The sequence below is a fragment of the Protopterus annectens genome, chromosome 12.part0, assembly GCF_019279795.1.
Source record: "Protopterus annectens isolate FY-2018-M chromosome 12.part0, PAN1.0, whole genome shotgun sequence".
Lineage (NCBI taxonomy): Eukaryota > Metazoa > Chordata > Ceratodontiformes > Protopteridae > Protopterus > Protopterus annectens.
The window spans coordinates 646820390-646843122 of NC_056746.1; the positions used below are offsets into that span (position 1 = coordinate 646820390).

At 37.7% G+C, this 22733-nt stretch overlaps 1 protein-coding gene across 1 annotated transcript in view; it reads right to left on the bottom strand.

The window, feature by feature from the left end:
• The window catches only part of LOC122816206 (deoxyribonuclease-1-like), a 181999-nt gene that overhangs the window by 71638 nt on the left and 87628 nt on the right, over positions 1-22733 (bottom strand). Inside the window, exon 3 of the mRNA XM_044088954.1 lies at positions 3401-3484. Coding sequence (XP_043944889.1) covers positions 3401-3484 — 84 coding nt within the window. The remainder of the gene's footprint in view (positions 1-3400; positions 3485-22733) is intronic.

The window sequence follows — 22733 nt, forward strand, 5'->3', positions numbered from 1 at the left end:
AAAAGTTGAATTGAATAAGACAGTGCCACAACCAAAAACAGAGTTAAATAAAGGAATGTCACTACAATAAAAATGGGATTGTATTAAAAAACATTAAAAAATGTTTAACAATGTTAAAACTAAGAGAATTTGTTAGATGGTTTAAGTAAATATAAATATATTCTTGTGTTGTTAAAAAGTAGTTACAATAATAAATATCTAAAAAACAGTTGAAGATATATGTACAATGTGTAATAACACTGTCTAAAACCCAAAAACCTCACAGGCGTGCCATTTTGTTTTTAAGAACACTAATGATATTGATGTTGTCATTCATGCCTGGGGGTCTATTGGCGTTCAGCCTTAGTTGCCAGAGAAGTTCTCTGTATTCCAAGGCTGTCTCCCAATCACCCCCTCTGGCGTCTGGCACCACTTGTTCTAAAACTAAAAACCTTAATTCATAATTGGGGCATGTTAGGGAATGTTTAAAAAAGGCATTAGAATCTTTCTGTTTGAAAATATCACAAAAATGTTCGTAGATTCTTTTTCTAAGGCTCCTTTCAGTTTTGCCTATGTAGAAACCAGTACAGGCAGTGCAATACCCTAAATAAACTACCCCTTTGCTTGCACAGTTAGTGGAACAGTTAGAGTTAAAAAGAAAATTCCTGGAGGGGATGTATAAACTGGAGGCGTTGAATATAGCAAAACATTGTTTGCAAGCTCCACATTTAAATGTGCCTGTTTGTGGTGTCTGCGTGCTTGCCAAAGAGTTCAATTTCCCTTCAAGTAATTCTTTGAGATTAATATCTCTCTTTCTAGTAAACTTGGGAAAAGTAGGTATTACCGTCCTTAATTCTTCGTGCAAGGTGAGAACTGGCCAATATCTTTGAATAGCTTCTTCTAGCTCCATGGAATTAAGGCAATAAGTGTAAGTGAAACTACCATAAACTGTCTCCTCTTTGTTGCTGGTGACTATAGCACTAGGGGAAATACCCTTACCTAAAAGTGGGGGGTAAATTGTTTCCCTATTATCAATGACTTCCTGTGCTAAAGTGTTAACCAGTGAAGCAGGGTACCCTCTTTCCATAAACAGAGACTTTAGAAATTTGATCTCCTGTAAAAAGTCGCCAAGAGTGCTGGTCATTCTGGAAGCCCTAATGAATTGTCCTTTAACAATGCCCTTCTTTTGATAAAAGGGATGGCCGCTTTTGAATTGTAAATAGGAATTGGAAAATGTGGGTTTCCTGTACAATTTGGATTGTAATGAGCAGTTGTCTAAGTCTTTATATAGTGTGACATCCAGGTAGTGAAGTTCAATATCACTAATAATATGTGTAAAGGACAAGAAATGGGTGGTGGAGTTGAGATACTCAGTAAAATTCAGAAGTTGCCCATGGGTGCCCCCCCATATGATGCAAATGTCATCCAAGAATCTTTTGTAATGTATTAGATGTTGAACCCAACCGGTAGAAAAAATAAACCTTTGCTCCCATCTATGTAATATGACATTAGTGTATAAGGATGCACAGGGGGCACCCATGGCTACCCCTTTTCTCTGTTTATAAATTTCGCCATTGAAGAATATATAGTTGTTCTCTAACACTATTTCCATAAATTCAACCAAAAGGTTGGTTGTGTTGTTACTCAGGCCAGCTTCGGTGGTAAGAACTTCATTAAACCAAGCCAAGCCGACCGAGTGGGGAATACTTGGGAAGAGTTCAACTATATCAATGGTGACCAGAAGGAGCTCAGGTTTGCAACACGAGGGATCTATTCCCTTGAGGAAATCCCAAGAGTCTTTACATACATGTTGTAAGGAGCTACCAAGATGTTTATTTGCAAATTCTATAAATTTGCTAAGTGGTTCCGTTATACCACCTGCTCCAGATACAATGGGCCGGAACTTTAATGTTTCTAACCCTTTGTGAATTTTAGGAATTCCGAAAATAATTGGAATTTTAGGTTTTTGAACATGTAAGTAGTTAAAAAGTTTCTCATTGATTGCTCCTTGAAGTAGGTGGTCTGTAAGTGTAAAATTTATTTTAGCATAAGTGAGATTAACTTCATTTCTTGAAACTATCTCATACTGATTAGTGTCTTGCAACATGTCAAAAATATAACCATCATAATCTGTATTGTACATGAGCACCATCCCTCCCCCCTTATCAGGTTTCATTACTCTAATATTCTCTTTTTTCAGGTCATTAATGAGTCTGTGATCCCGTTGGTCCCAGTTAACAGAATCTGTATTAATTTTTTGGGTTGGTATAGATCAAAGTTCATGTTCAACAAGCTCCTCAAAGACCTTAATAGAGGAATGTATGGGAGGGTTAAAGGTGCTGGTTCTAGAAAGCCCTTGGTTGACGTAAGGTTGTCCTTTAAAATAAAATGAAAGGTTGAGGCTCCTTACAAAAAGTTTTAAGTCAATGAGGGCCTTGGCCATATTAATGGGCCGCAAGGGTACAAACTGCATACCACGTGTAAATAGGTTGATAACATCTTGATGGACTTCCATTTCAGTGTAATTGTACACAGTAAAATTACCATTTTTTATAATTTTACATAAATTACTTTGCTGTGTAAATATATCAACTTCAACTGTAGCCCCCACATGAACTCTATCTAACTGTGCCTGTTGCCCCAAGCTTGGGGTATCTGTCTCTGCCCCTTCGCCCCGGTCCTGCCGGGGGGGTTGTTGAAAATCCTGGAAGGAATTTTTCCTTCCTTTTTCAGCTAATCTTTCGCTTCTACGTAATGGTTCAGTATAAGATGTAGAATGGTTGTCATATGCATCTCCAAAGTTGCTTCTATTCCTATTAATGTTATTGTTAGTTTCTTGCTTGTTGCCCCATCTTGCCCTGTTGGGGAGTGGATAAGCCACTCCATCTTTGTATTCATTTAAATCTCGCTCAAGTTTGTGTATTTTGCGGTTTAGAATTTTTATGCAATATTGGTCAACATGTTCAAAAACATTGTCGTAGTTAAATTTAACTTTGGCAAAATTGTTGTCATTTACCAATGCATCATTTGAAACATTTAATTCAGTTAAAAGAATATCGGCCTTCGCCTCATGCAGAATAGTGTTCGGGAGGAGAAAATAAATTTAAGGGAAGGCAGGAAATGAGCAACTTATGTAACGGTATGAATGAAAATTGTTAAAAATAAAATATTTATGTATACTGCAGGATCATAACAAAAAATATGGTATTATGGTTTGTTTTCTTTGTATATGTACCTATGTCACTTTTACAAATGTCATGTATAAAAAGATGTTTAAAGAAACTCAAAAATAGGAAGTAGCATCCTCTACTGTGACACCACATATGTAACACTGAATACAATAGGCAGTACATCCGCAAGGAATGAAACTAGTCATAAAATCAGGACTGTGATTAGATGGAAGGTATAACACAGCACTTACCTGAATATAAATAGGTACTGTTCTTTGTAGGTATTTCGACCAAGAGGGTCACTCACCACATATGAATACGGTGACAATGATATTCTGAAAGAGAAAAAAGATGATTATTCATTTCTCATTAAATGTAATAATAAGCAACTCCCATAAGAAAGAGGGAAAAAAAAGAGTTTGCGACCATGCTACCATGCTTTAAAAATATTTTTCAGACCTAGTCATTCTCAATAAAATGAGCACACTTGCAGTGTACATCACTGTTAAAATATCCAGGTACAATGCATACTAATTACAGTGCCTAATGAAATGTGTTTAATTCAGGGTATTTATAAGTAATCACCAAGCAAATCTATTTGCTATTGGCTGGTTCAATGGTGCCCATGCATAATCAATGCTAACTTAAACATTTCCATTTTCAAGCTGATAAAAATTAAGTCAGACATATTCCCTATGATCTCTGAAGGATTAGAATGCTGACTTACCATTATGTTGAGATTTAAATGATCATGCCTACGTCTTTGATGCAACACAAAGTTGATACCCCAGAATACTAAATCCTCAAAACATCACAAATATATTTTTGACTGAGAGGCAACCACACTGCACAACCCACAGCCACTGCTAATACTATATATATATATATTAAATGAATAGAAAGATTACTGTTTGCAAGTACGTAGTATTTTAACTATGAGTCATTGATTGAAATGAATTAATGATTGCTTTAATTGATTGTTGCATATAAAGGATTCCCAAGCACTTGTGGTTCATCTTGAGAAAGCCTGACATAGCTTCAGGTGAAAGTGCTTGACTGATTGATTTCACCATTTCTGTTTCGTGCCGTCCTGTGGTTTGGTTTAAAATAAAGAGTTTACTACACTACCTGGAAGAGTTTATTGGATATATGTGGTTCCTTTCGCTGATTTGTTTTGTGATTTTTCTGGGACTGAGTTCGATTTACATTTTTGTTCGGCGTTGACATGGCAGAAGGTACTAACAAATCCGACTTTTCAGGGACACCATTGATCTTGCTTGAAGCACCGGATGATACACCGGTAACGAGATCCGAATTTTGGCAGGTTATTAGCCTGCTTACACAGTTGACTAACTCGTTGAAAGACAACAATTCTTGTTCCAGCAGCGGAATCGCTGCAAACCAGGCACAGGAGTTTGGCGCGAATAACACAGAGATGGTTATGATTGAAGAACCACAAGTGTCGGAAGCTCTGGGGCACCACTCTGGAGCAGTTCCCAAAAGGGGAGCTTTATCTCAGCAACAAAATATTACGAATTTAACTGACAATGTTTCGAAACCTTTTAATTTTGGGGCATGGTCCAACAAATCGTTCACTTTCCAACCAGGTACTGTTTCTAATAATATTCAAACTATGAACAAAACGGATAATGATTTTTCAGTATTCAGTGATAAATTATACACTTTTAAATCCACAAAAATTGAAATAGACTATTTGCAAGAATGTATCAGAGTTAAAAGGGTACCGAAAGGCCTCTGCATAAATAGATTTCCCAACAATACAACACCTGGTTCACAATTGCTGAAAGACATTGTAGAACTGTTTGATAAAACGGGACTTGACATGCTGCAACTTATGGTTAATGATTATGAAAGGAAAGCAGAAGATCTACTGCAAGAACTTAATGCATTAAATGACTCTATCAGTTCTGACCCTCATTTTTTTAGAATTAAAAAAGAATACAACAATGTGTTTTCTGAAGTAGACCACTACTTTTGCAGAATTATGGAAAGGAAAATCAAGAAGTTAGAGAGGGATTTAAATGACTATAAAAATGGGGTAGCGTATCAATTAACAATGAAAGGGAAATGGTCCAACAAACAAGTGAGCAACAATGTGGGTACCAAGAATTTTTACAATCAAAATGAAGAAACCCCTTTTGTTGAAACCCTTAGACGTACTGAAAGATTGGCACAAAAACAGGGGAACAACAATAGTAATAATACTCCCAAAAATGATGAAAATCAGTTTTTTTATTTTCCCCAGCGCAGGCAAGGGAACAGAGCTCAGTTCCAGAACCAACAAAAGTGGGGGAAGCAACGGAGATGAATGTACCTTTGATATTCAATGAAGGACATCTAGTAGAACCCGTTTTTGAACCATGTGTAGTCACAACTAAGAGTAATTTCACTATATTTAATTTCACAGATACCCCCATTCAAGACACACACACTTTGATTTATTCACGAAAGGGTTTCACTTTGTGCCTATTAAACCCTTGGATATCACTAAAACTATTTTAGAGTTAAAACTTTTCTCTAGACAGTTGAATTTTGACATATTATTTAAAGGTAAAACCTTAACAAAAGAATTAGTGGGAAGATCAAGTACTTTTAATCCACCACTACACCCAGTAATCAGGATTTTTGAAGAACTAGTGGAGATGGACATTAGAAACTTCCCTAAAAGGTGTAAGAGATTAGAAAATTTAAATCAGAACTGTTCTTCTCTTATAGAACAACTTAGAGAAGAACAGATACGTGTCATGAAATCAGATAAAGGGGGTGGTGTGGTTTTAATGTACAGGAATGAATACGAAGAAAAAATGCACAACATATTACAGGATACAGAACAGTACAGTATCCTCTCTGTTAATGAATTAAATATAGCATATGCTAAGATAAAATTTTTATTGCAAGACCACTTACTGCAAGGGGTGATTAACGAGAAATTATTTAATTTTTTTAATGGTCAATAAGCCCCTCATTCCAGTCATTTTTGGGATTCCCAAGGTCCACAAGGGACTACAGCCTTTAAAGTTTAGGCCAATTGTAGCAGGCGCTGGAAGTATCACAGAACCATTGGGTAAATTTGTTGATATTTCACTTAAGAAAACTGTAGCATCTTTTAAACATATTTGTAAGGACTCTTGGGAATTCTTAAAGAATATTAAAAAAGAGTTTTTTGAATCTACTGACTTCATGGTCACTATAGATGTAATAGAGTTATTTCCGAGTATACCGCACAATACTGGTCTGCAATGGTTTAAAGAAATTTTAATAAAATTTTCAGGCCTAAGTACTAATATGATTAACTTATTATTAGATTTTATGGAAATTATTTTAAACAATAATTTTATTTATTTTAATGGAGAACTTTTTAAGCAAAGAAAAGGGGTGGCCATGGGCTCCCCTTGTGCCTCTGCATATGCAAACATCGTCCTATATTACTGGGAGAAAGAATTTATTTTTACATCAATTTGGAAAGAAAATATTACACATTACCAAAGATACCTAGACGACATTTGCATATTATGGAAAGGCAGTAAAGAAAGTCTCCAAACATTTGTTAACTACATCAACAATACCACACACTTTTTAAAGTTTACATCAAACATTAGTGATTGTAGGTTAAATTACTTAGATGTATTACTTGTCAAGAACTTTGAATTACAAATGTTCCAGTCATCAGTGTTTAGAAAAAGTACTTTCTCTAACGCATATCTGCATTTTAGTAGTGGCCACCCGGTTTCGCAAAAGAAAGGTATATTAAAGGGCCAGCTCATTAGAGCTTCTAGAATGTGTAACACATATGAGTTGTTTGACAAAGAGGTTAAGACACTGACTAAATTATTCTTAGAAAGGGGTTATCCCATATCTTTAGTAGAAGTAATGCATCAAGAGGTACTATTAAGAAGGGAGGATTTATATTCTCCCTTACTAGGTACATCAAGTGAGGAAGTACAAGCTAACAGCAGTTTGCTTGGCAAAAGTAATGACATCTCTAATTTTCAAACTGCATTCAGTTGCACTTTCAACAGTGATGCTTGCAGGATAAAAAATTCAGTGCTAAAATACTGGCCCATTTTAAAATTAAATGAAGAGACCAGTAAATGGTTACCAGAGAAGCCTATTTTTGTCAATGCCAGGAACACTAACCTCAAAAACATGTTTGAAAGACATACACCACAAACAACAAGCAACAGGGGTCTTGTATCTGGTACCTGTAAATGCAATTCTTGTAAGCAATGCTCACATATTATCAACACTGACTCTTATTTTATTAAGTCAAGAAAATTTTAAGTGAAACCTGAGGGGTACTGTAATTGTGCATCTAAGGGTATAGTCTACCTAGGGGTATGTCAGGAATGTGAGAGTTTTTATATTGGAAAAACAGAGAGGACGCTACGTAGAAGGATCTACGAACACCTCTATGACATACAGAAAAAGAAGGACTCAAATGCATTCTACAAGCACTCAATAGTTTGCCCCAAGATGACTTTAAAATTTATGGTTATAGAGCAGGTACTATTGAACCCCAGAGGTGGGGACTGGGAAACAACAATTGAATACAAAGAACTAATTTGGCAACTAAGATTAAACGCGTCAAGACCTCCGGGTCTGAATGAAGCCATCAGCATTACAAGTTTACTAAAATTAAGACGAGCAAAGCTCTAGTTCATTGTATTTCAAGTTTTATATGCACATACATTAATGTTACAGTCCCCGGGTTCCATATTCTTTTCATTCTTTTCATCTTCTTCACTCTTAATGTTGTTTTAAAGGTTGTCAACACTCTACACGGTTCGATTAATATATGAACTAATTTGCAGAGTAATAAAGTGTTTAATTTATTTAGGCATTATTTATTTTTACTCTGGTTATTATTACATTTTTAAAACATATTTTTATATATCTATATTTTTAATATAAAGGCTTTTACGTACATTGGTATTACACTCTTCATTTATAGTCAGACACTACAAAAATAAAGAGTATGCAATATTATTATCAGTTAACCCGTTGGCGTGTACACTTTTTAATTTTTAATTATTATTTTAGTTGTATGTATTATTATCTTTAAAACGTGGTTTAACACGGGTTCATCATCAATTAAAATTTTGATCTAAATAGTACATAGAACAACTATATGTTATTTTTTATCACTTATTTCTTGTCACATTCAGATTTTTAATAGTTAATATTTGTACTATTTGCACTTGTTACGTAAGTCCTGGCTTTAGCAACAAAGATTCTTCATCCCTCTTTTCAAGACGAAGTGACACATCGTACAATTGATTCAGGTTACGAACAATGTCAAAAACTGTGCGTCAAGAATCAGTGTTACAACGCTTTGTACAATTTTATATTTCCATGTTGTGCAAGTATTTCTTATGTTAAAGGGTTCATTAACACAACCAAAGTAGAACGAACCTACTATGAAACTGCACGATAAATTGCTTGTCAAGTAACAGAATACTGGCCAATGAAGTTCTAACTAGTTCAAACATTCCAAACATTGAACGCATTTAAGATTTATTTTAAAAATGCATTTTGAACAAGTGAATTAATTTGTGTATTTATGTATTTGCACAATGGACAAAGTTGCGTTATGACATATTTAGTATTTTTAAAGCACTTTAAAATTGCACATTTTAATTTTTGTATAAAGTAGCAACTGCATTTTAAATGAATAGAAAGATTACTATTTGCAAGTACGTAGTATTTTAACTATGAGTCACTGATTGAAATGAATTAATGATTGCTTTAATTGATTGTTGCATATAAACGAATCCCAAGCACTTGTGGTTCATCTTGAGAAAGCCTGACATAGCTTCAGGTGAAAGCGCTTGACTGACTGATTTTACCATTTCTGTTTCGTGCCGTCCTGTGGTTTTGGTTTAAAATAAAGAGTTTACTACACTACCTGGAAGAGTTTATTGGATATACGTGGTTCCTTTTGCTGTTTTGTTTTGTGGTTTTTCTGGGACTGAGTTCGATTCACATTTATATATATATATATATATATATATATATATATATATATATATATATATATATATACCAACTGTGAGATTGCATTACAGCTGAGAAAGGGCAAAAGCCCAATCTCTATTGTACTGCTCTCTGACACTTTGGGGTTCTGGAATATCAATATTGTGTGGCGACAATGATCTGGGAACAATTATTTAAACATCGATGTAATGGTAAGTTGGCATTCTACAATGGGCCTGCTCTGAATTATGTCTAATGAACACCATCTCAAAAAGATCAGAAATACTTAAATAAAAAAATAAATAAATAAATCAAGTAGTACATATAATTTAAAAGCAAAAATGGCAAAACCACGATTGTTAAATAAAACTTTAGTAAGCACTTTTTTTATGAAGCCTGTCTTATCCTGAAAACAAAAGCACTTACCAAGCTGAAAGTTAATTTAATAAATACAGTTCCCTTTTGTGTTCTTACTTATGCTATTTTTTTTTACTTTTTAGCTTGTTGTTTTTAATGGCTCTTCAGTCTCTATTGGACTTGTTTTTGTTTATATTTGTTAACTTCTTTACTGTTTCTATAGTTTTGTTTTATATGCATAGAATGTTATGCCACGTTTAAAATAGACTATGAGACTAACAAAATGAATATGTTAATATAATTATAACCAAGAAAATCTCTCTGACTGTTATGTTTATCTCCCTTTTCGTATTACAGTTACATTTTGGTTTCATTAGCAGATTTCAAGATTTACCCTGAGATTCAGAGACAAGGGCTACAGCAAAATAAATAGCCTACCACAGGCAGGTGCAGTGTATGTGGTCATGTAAAATGTGATGCAGAGAATGTCTTCGAGTCATGCATATTTACTGTCATTGCTAAACAGCACTTTTCAGTGGTAAGTACCACTGGTAGCCCATACATTATGTTGGCACAGGAACACCAATTTGTCACTTTCTCACATGCATGCATTCATATGTATACATACACACACACACACACACACACACACACACACACACACACACACACACACACACACACACACACACACACACACACACACACACACACACACACACACACACACACAACATACATATATTTATAGATACAGACAAACACACACTCACACCAACACCACACATACAGATACACACACACACACACACACACACACACACACACACACACACACACACGTGTGCACACACACAACACACACACACCCAAGTCATGCAACAACAGTGACATCCCTGCACACATGGTCAGACACACTGCCACACACTTAAATTCACACACCCTTACCAACACCACTATAATTCTGTTGATCTTCCCTAACCTCTCAATGAGTATAATGGGGAAATGCAGCATTTTGACTGTGTTAATTATCACTGCAAGCTGTGCTAATTTGCACCATTCAGCAATTCTGTGAATCACTCAGCTTGTAAATTTTTTCCCAGATGTTTTTCCGCTGCAGAGCACATGGCTAATTATCATTTAGTCACTCTCCCAGAATACCGCATTACTATTTAGCATGGCCATTGGGACAGTCCTTTAGACTGATTCTACTGACCATGTAAAATTCATTGAGAAGTGCCTGTCTCTAAATCAGAAAGGATGTCTGCGACTGATTGGCAGCTCATATTACAGCTACAAATCATTATTAAAATATTTTTAAATGATTTTTTATTAATAAAAACTCAGGAACCCTATGTAGCACAATGTAAAATAACAGTTACTTACTGGAGGCTAGAGATTTAAACAACAGGAATTACACTGGTCGATAAGTCTGAATGCCATGAGTCCACCAAGGTTAAATAAGTGCATTAGTATTCATGTGGTACTTAAGATCATTGAAATAAGATATCATTTTTAATATTACTGTCATGTATGACTTTAAATTTTAGTAGTGTGCTGCCATGGTGGTTAATAACTGTTACACTTTTTGTATCGCTTGAGATGAAAGAGAAACAGGTCCGGATTCATGAACACCTACACTAAGTGCTGCTATCATGTAATCATTGCACACAGAACAGTGTGCAGTTTTGTATTCATTGAACAGCTCTGCTCTTAGTTTGAGCCAAAAAACAAGGGTAAACAGCAGAATATGCTAATAAAAGCATAAGTAGCTGAATTACATGCTAATAAAGCAATCCAACATGGCAGAACTATTCATGAATATATAACATGATTGTGTAAACTCAGTGCTCCCTTTTGCCCCGAAATCCCAAACTTCTTTGGAATACAGGCACAATTACACTTAGAAAAAGTTTTTGAGGGTTACTGCTGCCTCCATTAACCAATATGTGCAACAGGCTTTAATTCAAGGTGCTGCTGCTGCTGCCAAACCTTGGCCAGGAAGAAGGAGGGTATTTAGCTCCCATTGGACTTATCATGGACTGTATGACACAGAAATTGTGGAGTGATACAGGGTGAACAGGGAAACACAATACGAAATATGCAACCTCTGCTGCCTTCATCTGAGGCCATGTGGTAATCATTTAGAACCTATCCCAGTATAAATAAAAGGTATGTGTACCATTACATATACTAGTTACAGGTATTCTGAAGAGACCCACAGGGGATATATTAGGAGTTTCACAGGTCTCTGCTTCTAGAATATTACATCAATTTCTAAATGCAATGCTTCAACATACAAGGGATCACAGCTGTTTCACATGCACCCCAAAGGAGGCAGCAACAACCTTGTAAGAATTTTATACAACAGCAGACTTCCCTGAAATTTTGGGGGCCATAGATTTCACACACATAGAAATAAAAGCAACACCCAGTGAACAGGGAAAGAGGCACATTAGTAGGAAAGTATGCCAAATAAAACAAATGGCAAAAGAAAATCCTTGGAAATGAAAACTAATAACTAATCAACCAAAGAAGTTCTGACCTGAAAGCCTGAGTTCCAAACAAAGCCACTGAAACAAATGCAGGTAAGCAATCACTGTAGCGAAAGACACATTTATTCCACCATTAATAAGAAAAAAACACCCTAGCTAAGTGCTTTTATCCAATATAACGGACTTCATCAGAGTATGGGTGCTACAAGGACCAAAGAACCTTATAAATTCAAGCAAACCAATCAAATCCAAGCAGGATTAATAAACAAAATTAATAAATTGATAAATTAGTTAATTAACCGTGAACAATTAGTTGATTAAAAATAAGTATACAACAACAAACACATCATAAAACCTATTATACAAGTACTGAAGCATTAAAAATCCTTCATTTTTAAACATTTCATTTTTAAAGTTGAGCAGCCTTAATTTTTGAAATGCTACAAATCGTAATATGTTCATTCAAACCTGGCTTCTGTGTTGCATTCAATCGCAACTGCCATATCAGTTCTTTATTTTCCAAAAAGGGTTTCCCAACCTTCACCCCTTGGCAAAACATTGACTTTGTTAATAATGCTAAATCTTATTTAATTGAACCTTTTGATGAACAACTAAAAAATGTTTAAAAAGGGCATTATTGATGTCTTGCTTTCTAACATCATATAGGTGTTCTTACATCCTCTTTTTTTAAAATAATGTTCAGTTTTATCAACATAAAATGTCTTACAGTCACAACAGATAGCAATGTACACTACAACTATTGTGTAACAATTAGCCTCATATCTCTTCCTTTATATTTTATGGGAAAAATGTCACCTTCCAGGATGAATTTACAACAGTGGCACACCCCCCATGTACCAGGTACCTTCAAACTATTGGTTAGCTCACTACCATGGTTCTCAAGAATGTTTTTAATGTTAAAACCTTTCTTTTAGTCTTGGTTCCATTTTTAAAATATTTTAATTAATGCTAAGAATCTTTTTGACTTCCTTGGAGTTTGAGCTATATCTCAAAACTATAGCCCTAGAAAATTGTTTGTCCCTTAATTCATTCAAACTGCTACTAGTTAATAATTTGTCATCATCTGATATTCCCAAAATGAGCAAAAACTTATCATTTCTTCGTAATGTAACCTCTCTTTTAACTTTATTAATTATTTGAAAGAGATAACCCCTATCAGCAAACATACACCATAATTTGTCGACCTCTCTTTCAAACTACAAATCGTTTGAAATCATTCTAGTCAATCTAATAATTTGTCCTGTAAATAAATTATTTTTCTGTAATTTGGGGTTACAACTATTATAGTGCAGATATGAATTGGAGAATGTTGTTGTTGTTGTGTCTTTCGGCTTTTTCCGGTTAGGGCTCACCACAGTGGAACTCCAGTCTGCTAATGATTGGCAGTAGATTTTTACATGCCAAGTTGCCAGCTCTGACTCACAACCTTCAACGAAGGTATGCCCATTCACACATGTCTCCACACAGAAGACGCTTTAGTCTTACTGTGAGATGACAACGCTACCGCAGCACCACCACTGCAGTATGAATTGGAGAATGTAGATTGTCTAAAAATGTTTGAATCAAAACCACCTTCATTTTTATAAATTGTGACATCTAGATAGTTCATAACTTTCTCCTCATAGTTACTAGTAAATTTAAAAAAACTGGTGATTTTGTTGATGTAGTTAAAACAGAGTTCAAACCACTGTTATTCCCAATCCAAAAATATATATATCATCTAAAAGATGAAAATATCATGTCCATTGATTAGAGAAACAAGAATGTAAAACTTAGGAAGTTTCCCACTTCCACATTACCAGATTTGCAAATATGAGGGTGCAAGCAGTTTGCATAGCTACATATGCTAATTGTTTGCTGTCTGCCTCCTTTCCCATTACTTGGTATTCTATAAAGTCCCAAAAGAATTTGCCAGTATTTCTTCTCTTGTATATAATTACTCAACTACTGTTAAAATGTTTCTGAATTTGCTTTGGAGCTTCTCTCCCTGGGCCTCCACTGAAAATTGACCATTGATTTAGTTGGACATTCCAGGTTATTGAAGGACAAATAACATACAAAATAAAATAAATAAAAGTTCTGATGTGGCAATGAGATGAGAAAAGGATGAATGTGTCAGTGTAATGCACTACATGCTCTGGTCATTGCTAGATATACCCTTTGATTGTTTTAATTTTCCTTTCAATTGTTTCCAGTTTTATTATTCTTTATTATCTGTTTGTCATTTGCATTAGGGGGTTGCTTGGCAGTTCACAATCACTTTTCATGGCTGAAGGAAAAAAAATGAAAAATCTAATTTGAGCTGCCTTCTGTAGTGCAAATAGGTCTGGCTCTGGTGCACTGCTGGCAGCACTCTATATAGCACTGAGTGCAGAAAATGCACCTCACAGCCAGCTTTCTCTGTGGTACAAGTTGTAAATACATTGAATAGGAAGCAAAAGGGTGATGCAGAAGTGCAGTGGTTAGCATTGTCACTTCACACAAAGAGGTTCTCTAGTTCGATTCTCAGCTAGGGGGACTTCTTTGCAGAGTCTGCATGTCCTCCCTGCATTAATGTGGATTTCCTCCAGGTGCTCCAATTTTTTCCCACACTCCAAAGACATGCATTTGGAGCATTTCTCCCTGGGCCTCCACTGAAAATGGGATCTGTCCCAGTCAGACTTTCCTGGTAAACAAATATTAAATAAATAAAATCACAGGCACTGATAGTTTCAAATCTATACTACTGATAATTTTGCTTATGGTGTCAGATGAAGAATTGACACGCATTTTGGGATATGAATTCAATACCCTAAGTCTGTGTGATAAATTCTAAAGATGTAACCTATAGTCTTTGTGAATTGCTGTTACTAATACTTTTTTTAAGGGAAAATAAAATATTATTCTTGTGAATAACTTTGCTATGTGTGATGTCAAATATGACAACTTTGAAAATGTGAGAACAGAAATGTACTAACATGGTGAACATATAATTATGCAAAATATATTATACATTATTTATCCATGTAGCCTAATTAATAATCATGACAGTAATACATTTCCCTTTATAACTTCTATGTGGTGTGCCACAAATAAGATGATATAATTTTCTGGGTGTCCACTGTCTGGATAATTAACATTACCAGAGTCCCTGATGATGTGTAACAGAAATGCAAGTTCTGATATGGCAGGCCAATGTTCAGAGGATGACTGTTTCACAGTAATGGTGTGAGAGCTCTGTTTATTGATACAGTACTATTTTTAGAATTATTTTTTTACGGATATATATATATATATATATATTGTCTTTTGTATTTGCTTACTGCTTTACTGTTTGACAGGGTACAACCTCTGTTCATGGCTGAAGACAAGAAATAAAAAAATAATTTGGACTTTCTTCTGTAGTGCAAATGAGCCTGGTACTGGAGCATAACCACCAGCACTCTGGATAGTACTAAGCTAAGAAAATGCACCTGTCAGGTACCTGTTTTTGTGGAAGTATGTGTATTAAAAGGACAGGCAATGGAGGTCTCAAATCCATTATAGAGATAATTTACTGAAGGTACCAGAGTGGCATGTGTCACAAACTTTTTATTAGGACTGTACTACTAAATAAAAATGAGTACTATAAAGTATTATAAATATGATTTTTTGCAACAAATGTATCAGTAATGCTTACCATATAAGTCCAATATAATGTGTGTGAAGTATTTTAAACATGACGATGATGATAGTTAATTTAAAATTCACTTGCATAAGTATGATGTGTGCAATAGTCATTTTATAATTGGCATCACTCATCACATACCATAACTAGTGCTTAGGAGACACCCTGGGATTCAATAAGCTAAAAAGTCTTTGCTGGAATAATGTAGCCATTCCTGCATGGAATATGACCACCAAGTGATCCAGTAAACAAGCCTGGGGACGTGCACGAGCCTGCTAACACTATTCTGCCACGAACACAACTAGATTATGCTAATCACCTCATTTTCTGATGAAAATAATGCAAATGAGGTCAATTAATGATCCAGTAAGCAGGCAGGCATCAGTGGCAGAATAGTGTCGCATGCAGAAATGTATTCAGCTACTAGCCAAATGTATTTCTGGAAAACTCAAACCAGAGGTATGACAGCTCAAAGTAAAGCATGTATTCTAATCCTTAGACATGCCAGTGGCCAACTATATGGCCATTGGCATGGAAAAGTGTTGCAAAATTATAAAATTTAAAGTTTTTTTTTTGGCCGATCCTGGCTGTTTAAGCATAGGGCAGTGGCACACAAATGGGATCGTGCCAAAAATAAAGAAAAATATGTGAAAAGGCAAATTTAAGTGAAATCTGCATTTTGCCATTATAGTATATGGCATTCAGAATCAAAACAACAGCAAGGATCAGTGCTTGCTAAGTGGAAAGGCTTTGGTTTAATGCTGTAACTAGGGACTAAGGCAGTGGGGTATGCTAATGAGGGGAACTGACTGAATCACAAAAAGAAGACAAGTGCCAAACTGCACCTAAACATGTATGAGCTATAAGGCAGTGGTGTAAACAGGAGAATCAGCTGACATGAAAAGGGGGTGCGTCATGCTTAGTGTAAGCACATTGGAGGTCCACAGCTCTCAGATGAGCTTAGCTAAGCACAGCTCAGCAAGAGGGTGTGTCTCAGGCTGTATTGACTTATTCCATGAAATGAAGAGTGTGTTTGTGTCCAGGGAAGGGACATTTCTTATTGTTTACTTTAGCTAAACGGGTTTGCACTCTGCCCATCGGGTCTAAAATAAAACAAAAAAGCCAGAAATACCATGACTGTTTACATTTGGGCACCGGGTTTGCGTGGCATGCCTAAGGGCTTTCAAGAGGTAGAAATGGGAAGGGAAAAAAAAAGAAAAAAGGGAAGTAGCAGAATAAAAGCAGTCAAGTACAAATAACATAGCTGGCAGGTGGAATGCATCATAGTCAGCCAATCATACAGGCAGCATCTGCAGCACAACAGTATAAACTATGCACCTTCCAGTCTGTTTTTTTATACAAACTCTGCACCATTGGTGTACACATGCAGGGGAATTTTAACCAAAAACATGTTAGGGGCTGCCATTGCTTTGATCCATCAGTATGTGCTAGAGGCTGAGGGCAGTGAGGAGGATAATGCTGACAACTGCCACAGACCAAGGAGAAGGAGAAGAGTGTTCAGACCCAGGGTAACTTACCAGGAACTACATGATCTGGTGATAGTACAGCACTACAGGGTTGACAGAGACATACTTCAGCAAATCATCGTACTGTGCCAATCTCAACTCAGACCCAGAGCCAGCAGAGGGGAACCCATCCCAGTGGATACCAAGGTATGTGTAGCCTTAAGAATACTAGCTACAGGTACTTTCCAAAGACCTACTAGGGATATCATGGGGGTCTCTCAGGAATCTGCATCCAGGGTACTGCACCAGTTCCTGGATGCCATCCTACCACATACTGGTGAGCACATTTACTTCACCAACACCCGTGAGGAGAGGACCAGCAATATGCATCTCTTCCACCATGTAGCAGAAAACCTGGAGGTACTGGGTGCAATAAACTGCATGCACATCCACATCAAAGCACCACCTGGTGAACAGGATAGGGTCTACATAAACTACAAGGGCTTCCCCTCCATCAACTGCCAGGTTGTCTGCAATGCTCAGGTCATTATCATGAATGCGTGTGCTGGTAGACCTGGAAGCTATCATGACTCCCACATCTGGCATTCGTCACAACTGTGCCAGGCATTTGCCAGGGGGGACATCCTGTATGGCCATCTGGTGGGGGATGCTGGCTATGCACTGGAGCCGTAGATAATGACACCCATAAGAAATGCACACACAGCCACTCAAGAATGCCATAATGAGGCACATGCACAAACCAGTATATGTATAGAGTGTGTAAGTCACAGCTGAGTCATTGGCATACCTGGTGGAGGCTTGCAGTACTCCCCAGCCACATGTGCACACATGTTCATAGTATGTACCATGCTACACAATATGATCCTGAGGAAATAGCTACAGCAGGAACAGCACGGCAAAGGGCCACACAGCCCCCACCATTGCCCAGGTCCCCACAGGCACAGAGGGACTCAGAGGACGAAGACCCTGAGCCTGCTCCTGTAGGCAGATGGAGGCATGCCCAGTATGCTCAGGCCTTGACAAAGAGAAAATGCATAGCATGCACACTAACACTGTAGGGACCCAGGGACTGACACCTCTCTCTGACTTGCACACACAGTAAAATGGATGACACACACATCACATTACCTGTGACTTACCATGTATAGGCAATGTACTGTGTGCATCCAACATAAGCAGCCCTCAAGCACCATCCTCACAACTGAAACAGACACAAGGTAAGTCAGTTTTCTTAACAATAAATGAATGGATTATTATGTTTTGGTAGCATATCTATGGTAATGCTGCATGCATGCAAGGGAATGGGGTGGCCTACTGGGATAGCAGCAGACAAGTGACAGCTATGTGGGATACCAGGACATGTCTGCACAATACTGGCTTCCCCACACTATGCAGTATCATTTAAGGTGACAAATCCCACTGCAGTATATGTGGGAGGCCAACTAAAGGAGGGTCATAGGTCACATGCATGGATGCCACTGTGGGGATCCTATACTTACCCCTCAGACTCACACAGCAAGTCATCCATAACCATAAAGGAATGTCTGGCAAAGGCCCACAAATGGTGACAATGATCAAATACCCCCCTACAGACTTACACAGTGATATCACAGCAGACCTTGAATTTGCAGTAAGACTCTGAAGGGTAAGAAGTCTGAAACTCAATTGTATGGCATTACAATCTAACCTGTGGCCTCTAGTGATATGCCTCTATTATTTGAGACAGAGCACAATACTATGCTAAATGGAACCAAAATGTAATGCCAATATCAGCACAGTCTGTGCAAATGTGTACCATTGACAGGTGTGCCCCCTCACACCCATATTCCCATAGAAATGCAGTAACATGCAAATGTGTAGGCTAATAGCAGCAGACCACACTTTGGCAGGGCTGTCCCAATCAACATGATAACATGTTGCATGTCCACAATATGCACGGGTCAATGAGTTATACATATGTGTGGGGATTACTGTCAGGATGTAGCCAACAACTTCTCACAGCTATTGTGTCCTAGTGGCCTAGGTACAGTACTGTGGCAGTCAGGGCCATGTTACATGAAATGCAGTGCCAACTATTTTGCAGGTCAGCTAACCTACACTGGGAGTTGTATGCACTGCCCAGATGTCAATATCCATTACTGCCAGGAAGCTGGACAGGTCATGGACAGGGGGCCACACATATCTATTATTGTAGAAAATACACCCCTGGGATCACTTCATTGGCTCTGCTTGACAGAGGATCAGTTAATTAATCAATGGGGTGACGAAAGATGACACACTCTTGCTAGGCTTATAAATGCCCTTGGGCAGATAGCCTAGTACCTACCTATGAACATATGAACCTATATGAACAGTACAAAGGTTGAAGTAACCTACACAGTGCCTACCATACCTCCCAACTGTGCAGACCTTTTGCAGAGTGTACAGAGGTTTGCATCATATTTATGGTGCATTTATTCCGAAATAGTGGTTGTCTGGCAAATCACTGGCAAACCACGAAAGTCTAAAGTCAGAAAATAATTTTGGATCATAGTATCCCAGACTTCATACCCTATAGAATAATGCATGCTAATGCAAAATCTGTTATTGTCTCACCATTCCAGATTTGTAAGGCCAATAGTCACAATGGTCTTTATATTTAGGCCTTTGTCACCCAATTACTCGTGGCTTTGTCCAGATGTCTGGCTCACATACATAGAGGTGTATGGTGCCTAGTAGTACAGCAGTGCTTTCTTTCACTTACCATTACCCCAGGGGCGTCCATTGCCTGGCAGCCTGGGAACATATGAGTGACAAAAAGCACTGCCTTGCTACAAATGGCCTGCATCAGTCTCACATGGCCTACAGGCCTCTGGCAAAGGCCCATGCCTCACCCATAGTGCCTTTGTAGGGAATGTCATGGAGTCCATACTACCAACATAACACAGTCAACAAAATGCAAATGTAAGGCCATGCCACTAAATGCTAGCAGCATACCTCTCAACCTTGTAGAGGAAGAAATCTGGACAAAGCCATACATAATAGTGGGATAAAGGCCCAACTATAGGGTCACATTTGAAATATTGCTCTCATATTGCTCTCATAATGTTAGAAAGTTGATAGAATAACATAAGGGGTGTGTAATAGCATGGATGTCATGAAGGGTGTGAAGTCTGAAACTTTAATGCTCTGTCATTATTCCCGACTGCAACCCTGAATGATTTGCAACAAATGTGCTAGAAAACCAAAATGTTAAGGGAAACCAACCAGGTATATAATGCATGGATCTGGATAATCTGTGAGAATCTGTACAGTTGACAGGTATGGTCACCCCAGGATATGACTTTTCAGGTAAGAAGAATATTACACAACCAGAAGATCCCCCGTCAGTATATCACCAAGGTGCTGTCCTTTTACACAACTTCATCAGTCAATCGACTGTAGCCACACCTCCCAACTGGCCGGATTGTGCAAGAATGTCTAGCCTTTACCTCATAATGTAGATCTGTGCATCATCCATCTTGTATTTCTCTGGTAAGTAACTGTGATGATCCAATTATGTCTATCAGTAGGTAATGACACAATACAGTACAGTGTCAAACATTACATATGTCAGAAAATGTCTGCTAAAAAATAACTTGTAACTCAAGTAACTCATGCATTGATAAGAACAATAGTTACAGTACCCCCTATGTTTGGCCCATTGTTTCCCACATTGGCAGCCTATCTCCAGATATCTTGCACAAACAGGTTGCAAGGTATGGCTGTAGCACACAACACCCTGGACTGGAGTACAACTATCCCTGGAATGGATTCCTACACTTACTGTAGAAGGTCATACTGAGCATGTTCTTACACTTAGAGAAGTGAAGCCCATGTCTGAAACCACATCGGACTATATATCTCTGTATTGTGCAAATGTCTTTGCATAAACACAGCTATGTAAACCTGTCTCCACACACACCCATCAGACAGGATTACCCACAACCAGCTGTAGGTGGCACATATGTGGTATATCTGCATCTTTTGTGTGTGATACACACACACACACACACGCACACACATATATATATATATATATATATATATATATATATATATATATATATATATATATATATATATATATATATGGGCAACATATTACAATATGTCAAGCATATACACACATAGACATGGGAAAGAGAGGGGCAGACTGTGATAGAGTGAGACACACAGGAAGACACAAACAGAGAGTAAGTCATACACAGGGATACATTGAATGGCATAGTGTGATGTCCTGCTGCAGACAGTTGCATACCAGTTGTAACCAATGTGCCAGCATGAATATGAAACTGATTGAATGATGGCACTGAGGTTGGGGTTGGAATATCACATCACCTACCTGTGTGTGTGTGTGTGTGTGTGTGTGTGTGTGTGTGTGTGTGTGTGTGTGTGTGTGTGTGTGTGTATGTGTCTGTCAGTCTAAGCATTATGATGCTTTACGCAGCCAGTATACTTCCCATTTCCCTACTTTACATTATCTGCTAATGTCATTCACCTTAGAAGCACCTTTGGAGAGGCTTCAGTCTTGTAAGCTCTATAGTGCATGTGATAACTGTGTAACACTATCATGCAATAGATAGGAGTTCTAATCACAGTCCCAGCATATGTAACAGTGGTCATGTGTGTAGGAATACGTGTTTTAATCGAGTCCCACCCAGCACACCTCCCGTTTCCCTACTTCACAAGATCTGCTGGTGTCATTCACTGTAGAAGTACTGTTGGACTGGCCTCTGCCCTATAAGTTCTGTGGTGTGTGCGATAACTCCATAACACTATAGTAGAAATCGCTATTTAGGTAGGAGTTCTAATCTCAGTCCTAGCAAATGTAAAAGTGTGTGTGTGTGTGTGTGTGTGTGTGTGTGTGTGTGTGTGTGTGTGTGTGTGTGTGTGTGTGTGTGTGTTTTTGTGTGTGTGTTTGTAGGTTAAAGATTTTGAGCCCATTCTCACCCAATACAATTCCCACTGCCCTACTTTAGCACTCCTGCTGATGTCATTCACCTTAGAAGTACCTTTGGGCAACCCACAGCCCTACAAGCTCTGTGACACGTGCAATAATTGCATAACACTATAGTACAAATCACTAGATAGGCAGGGGTTCTAATCTCAGTCCTGGCAAATGTCTGTGTGAGTGTATTTGTGTGTGTAGTGTGTACATGTGTAAGTTAAAGTATTTTGTGGCCTCTCTCACCCATTACATCACCCATTGCCATAGTTTACAAGGGCTGGTGATGTTCTTCATCTTACAAGTACCTTGGGATACCCTTCACCTTCTAAGTTCCATGGCATGTGCGATAAATGCATAACACTGTATTAGCGATAACTAGATAGGTAGGAGTTCTAATCTCAGTCCTGGCAAGTGTGTGTGTGTGTGTGTGTGTGTGTGTGTGTGTGTGTGTGTGTGTGTGTGTGTGTGTGTGTGTGTTTGTGTGTGTGTGTGTGTGTGTGTGTGTGTGTGTGTGTGCGTGTGTGCGCGTGCATGTGTGTGTGCCCATGTGTGTGTGTCTGTAAGTCTGAAGGTCTAAGTATTATGTTGCCTTACCCAGCCGGTGCACTTCCCATT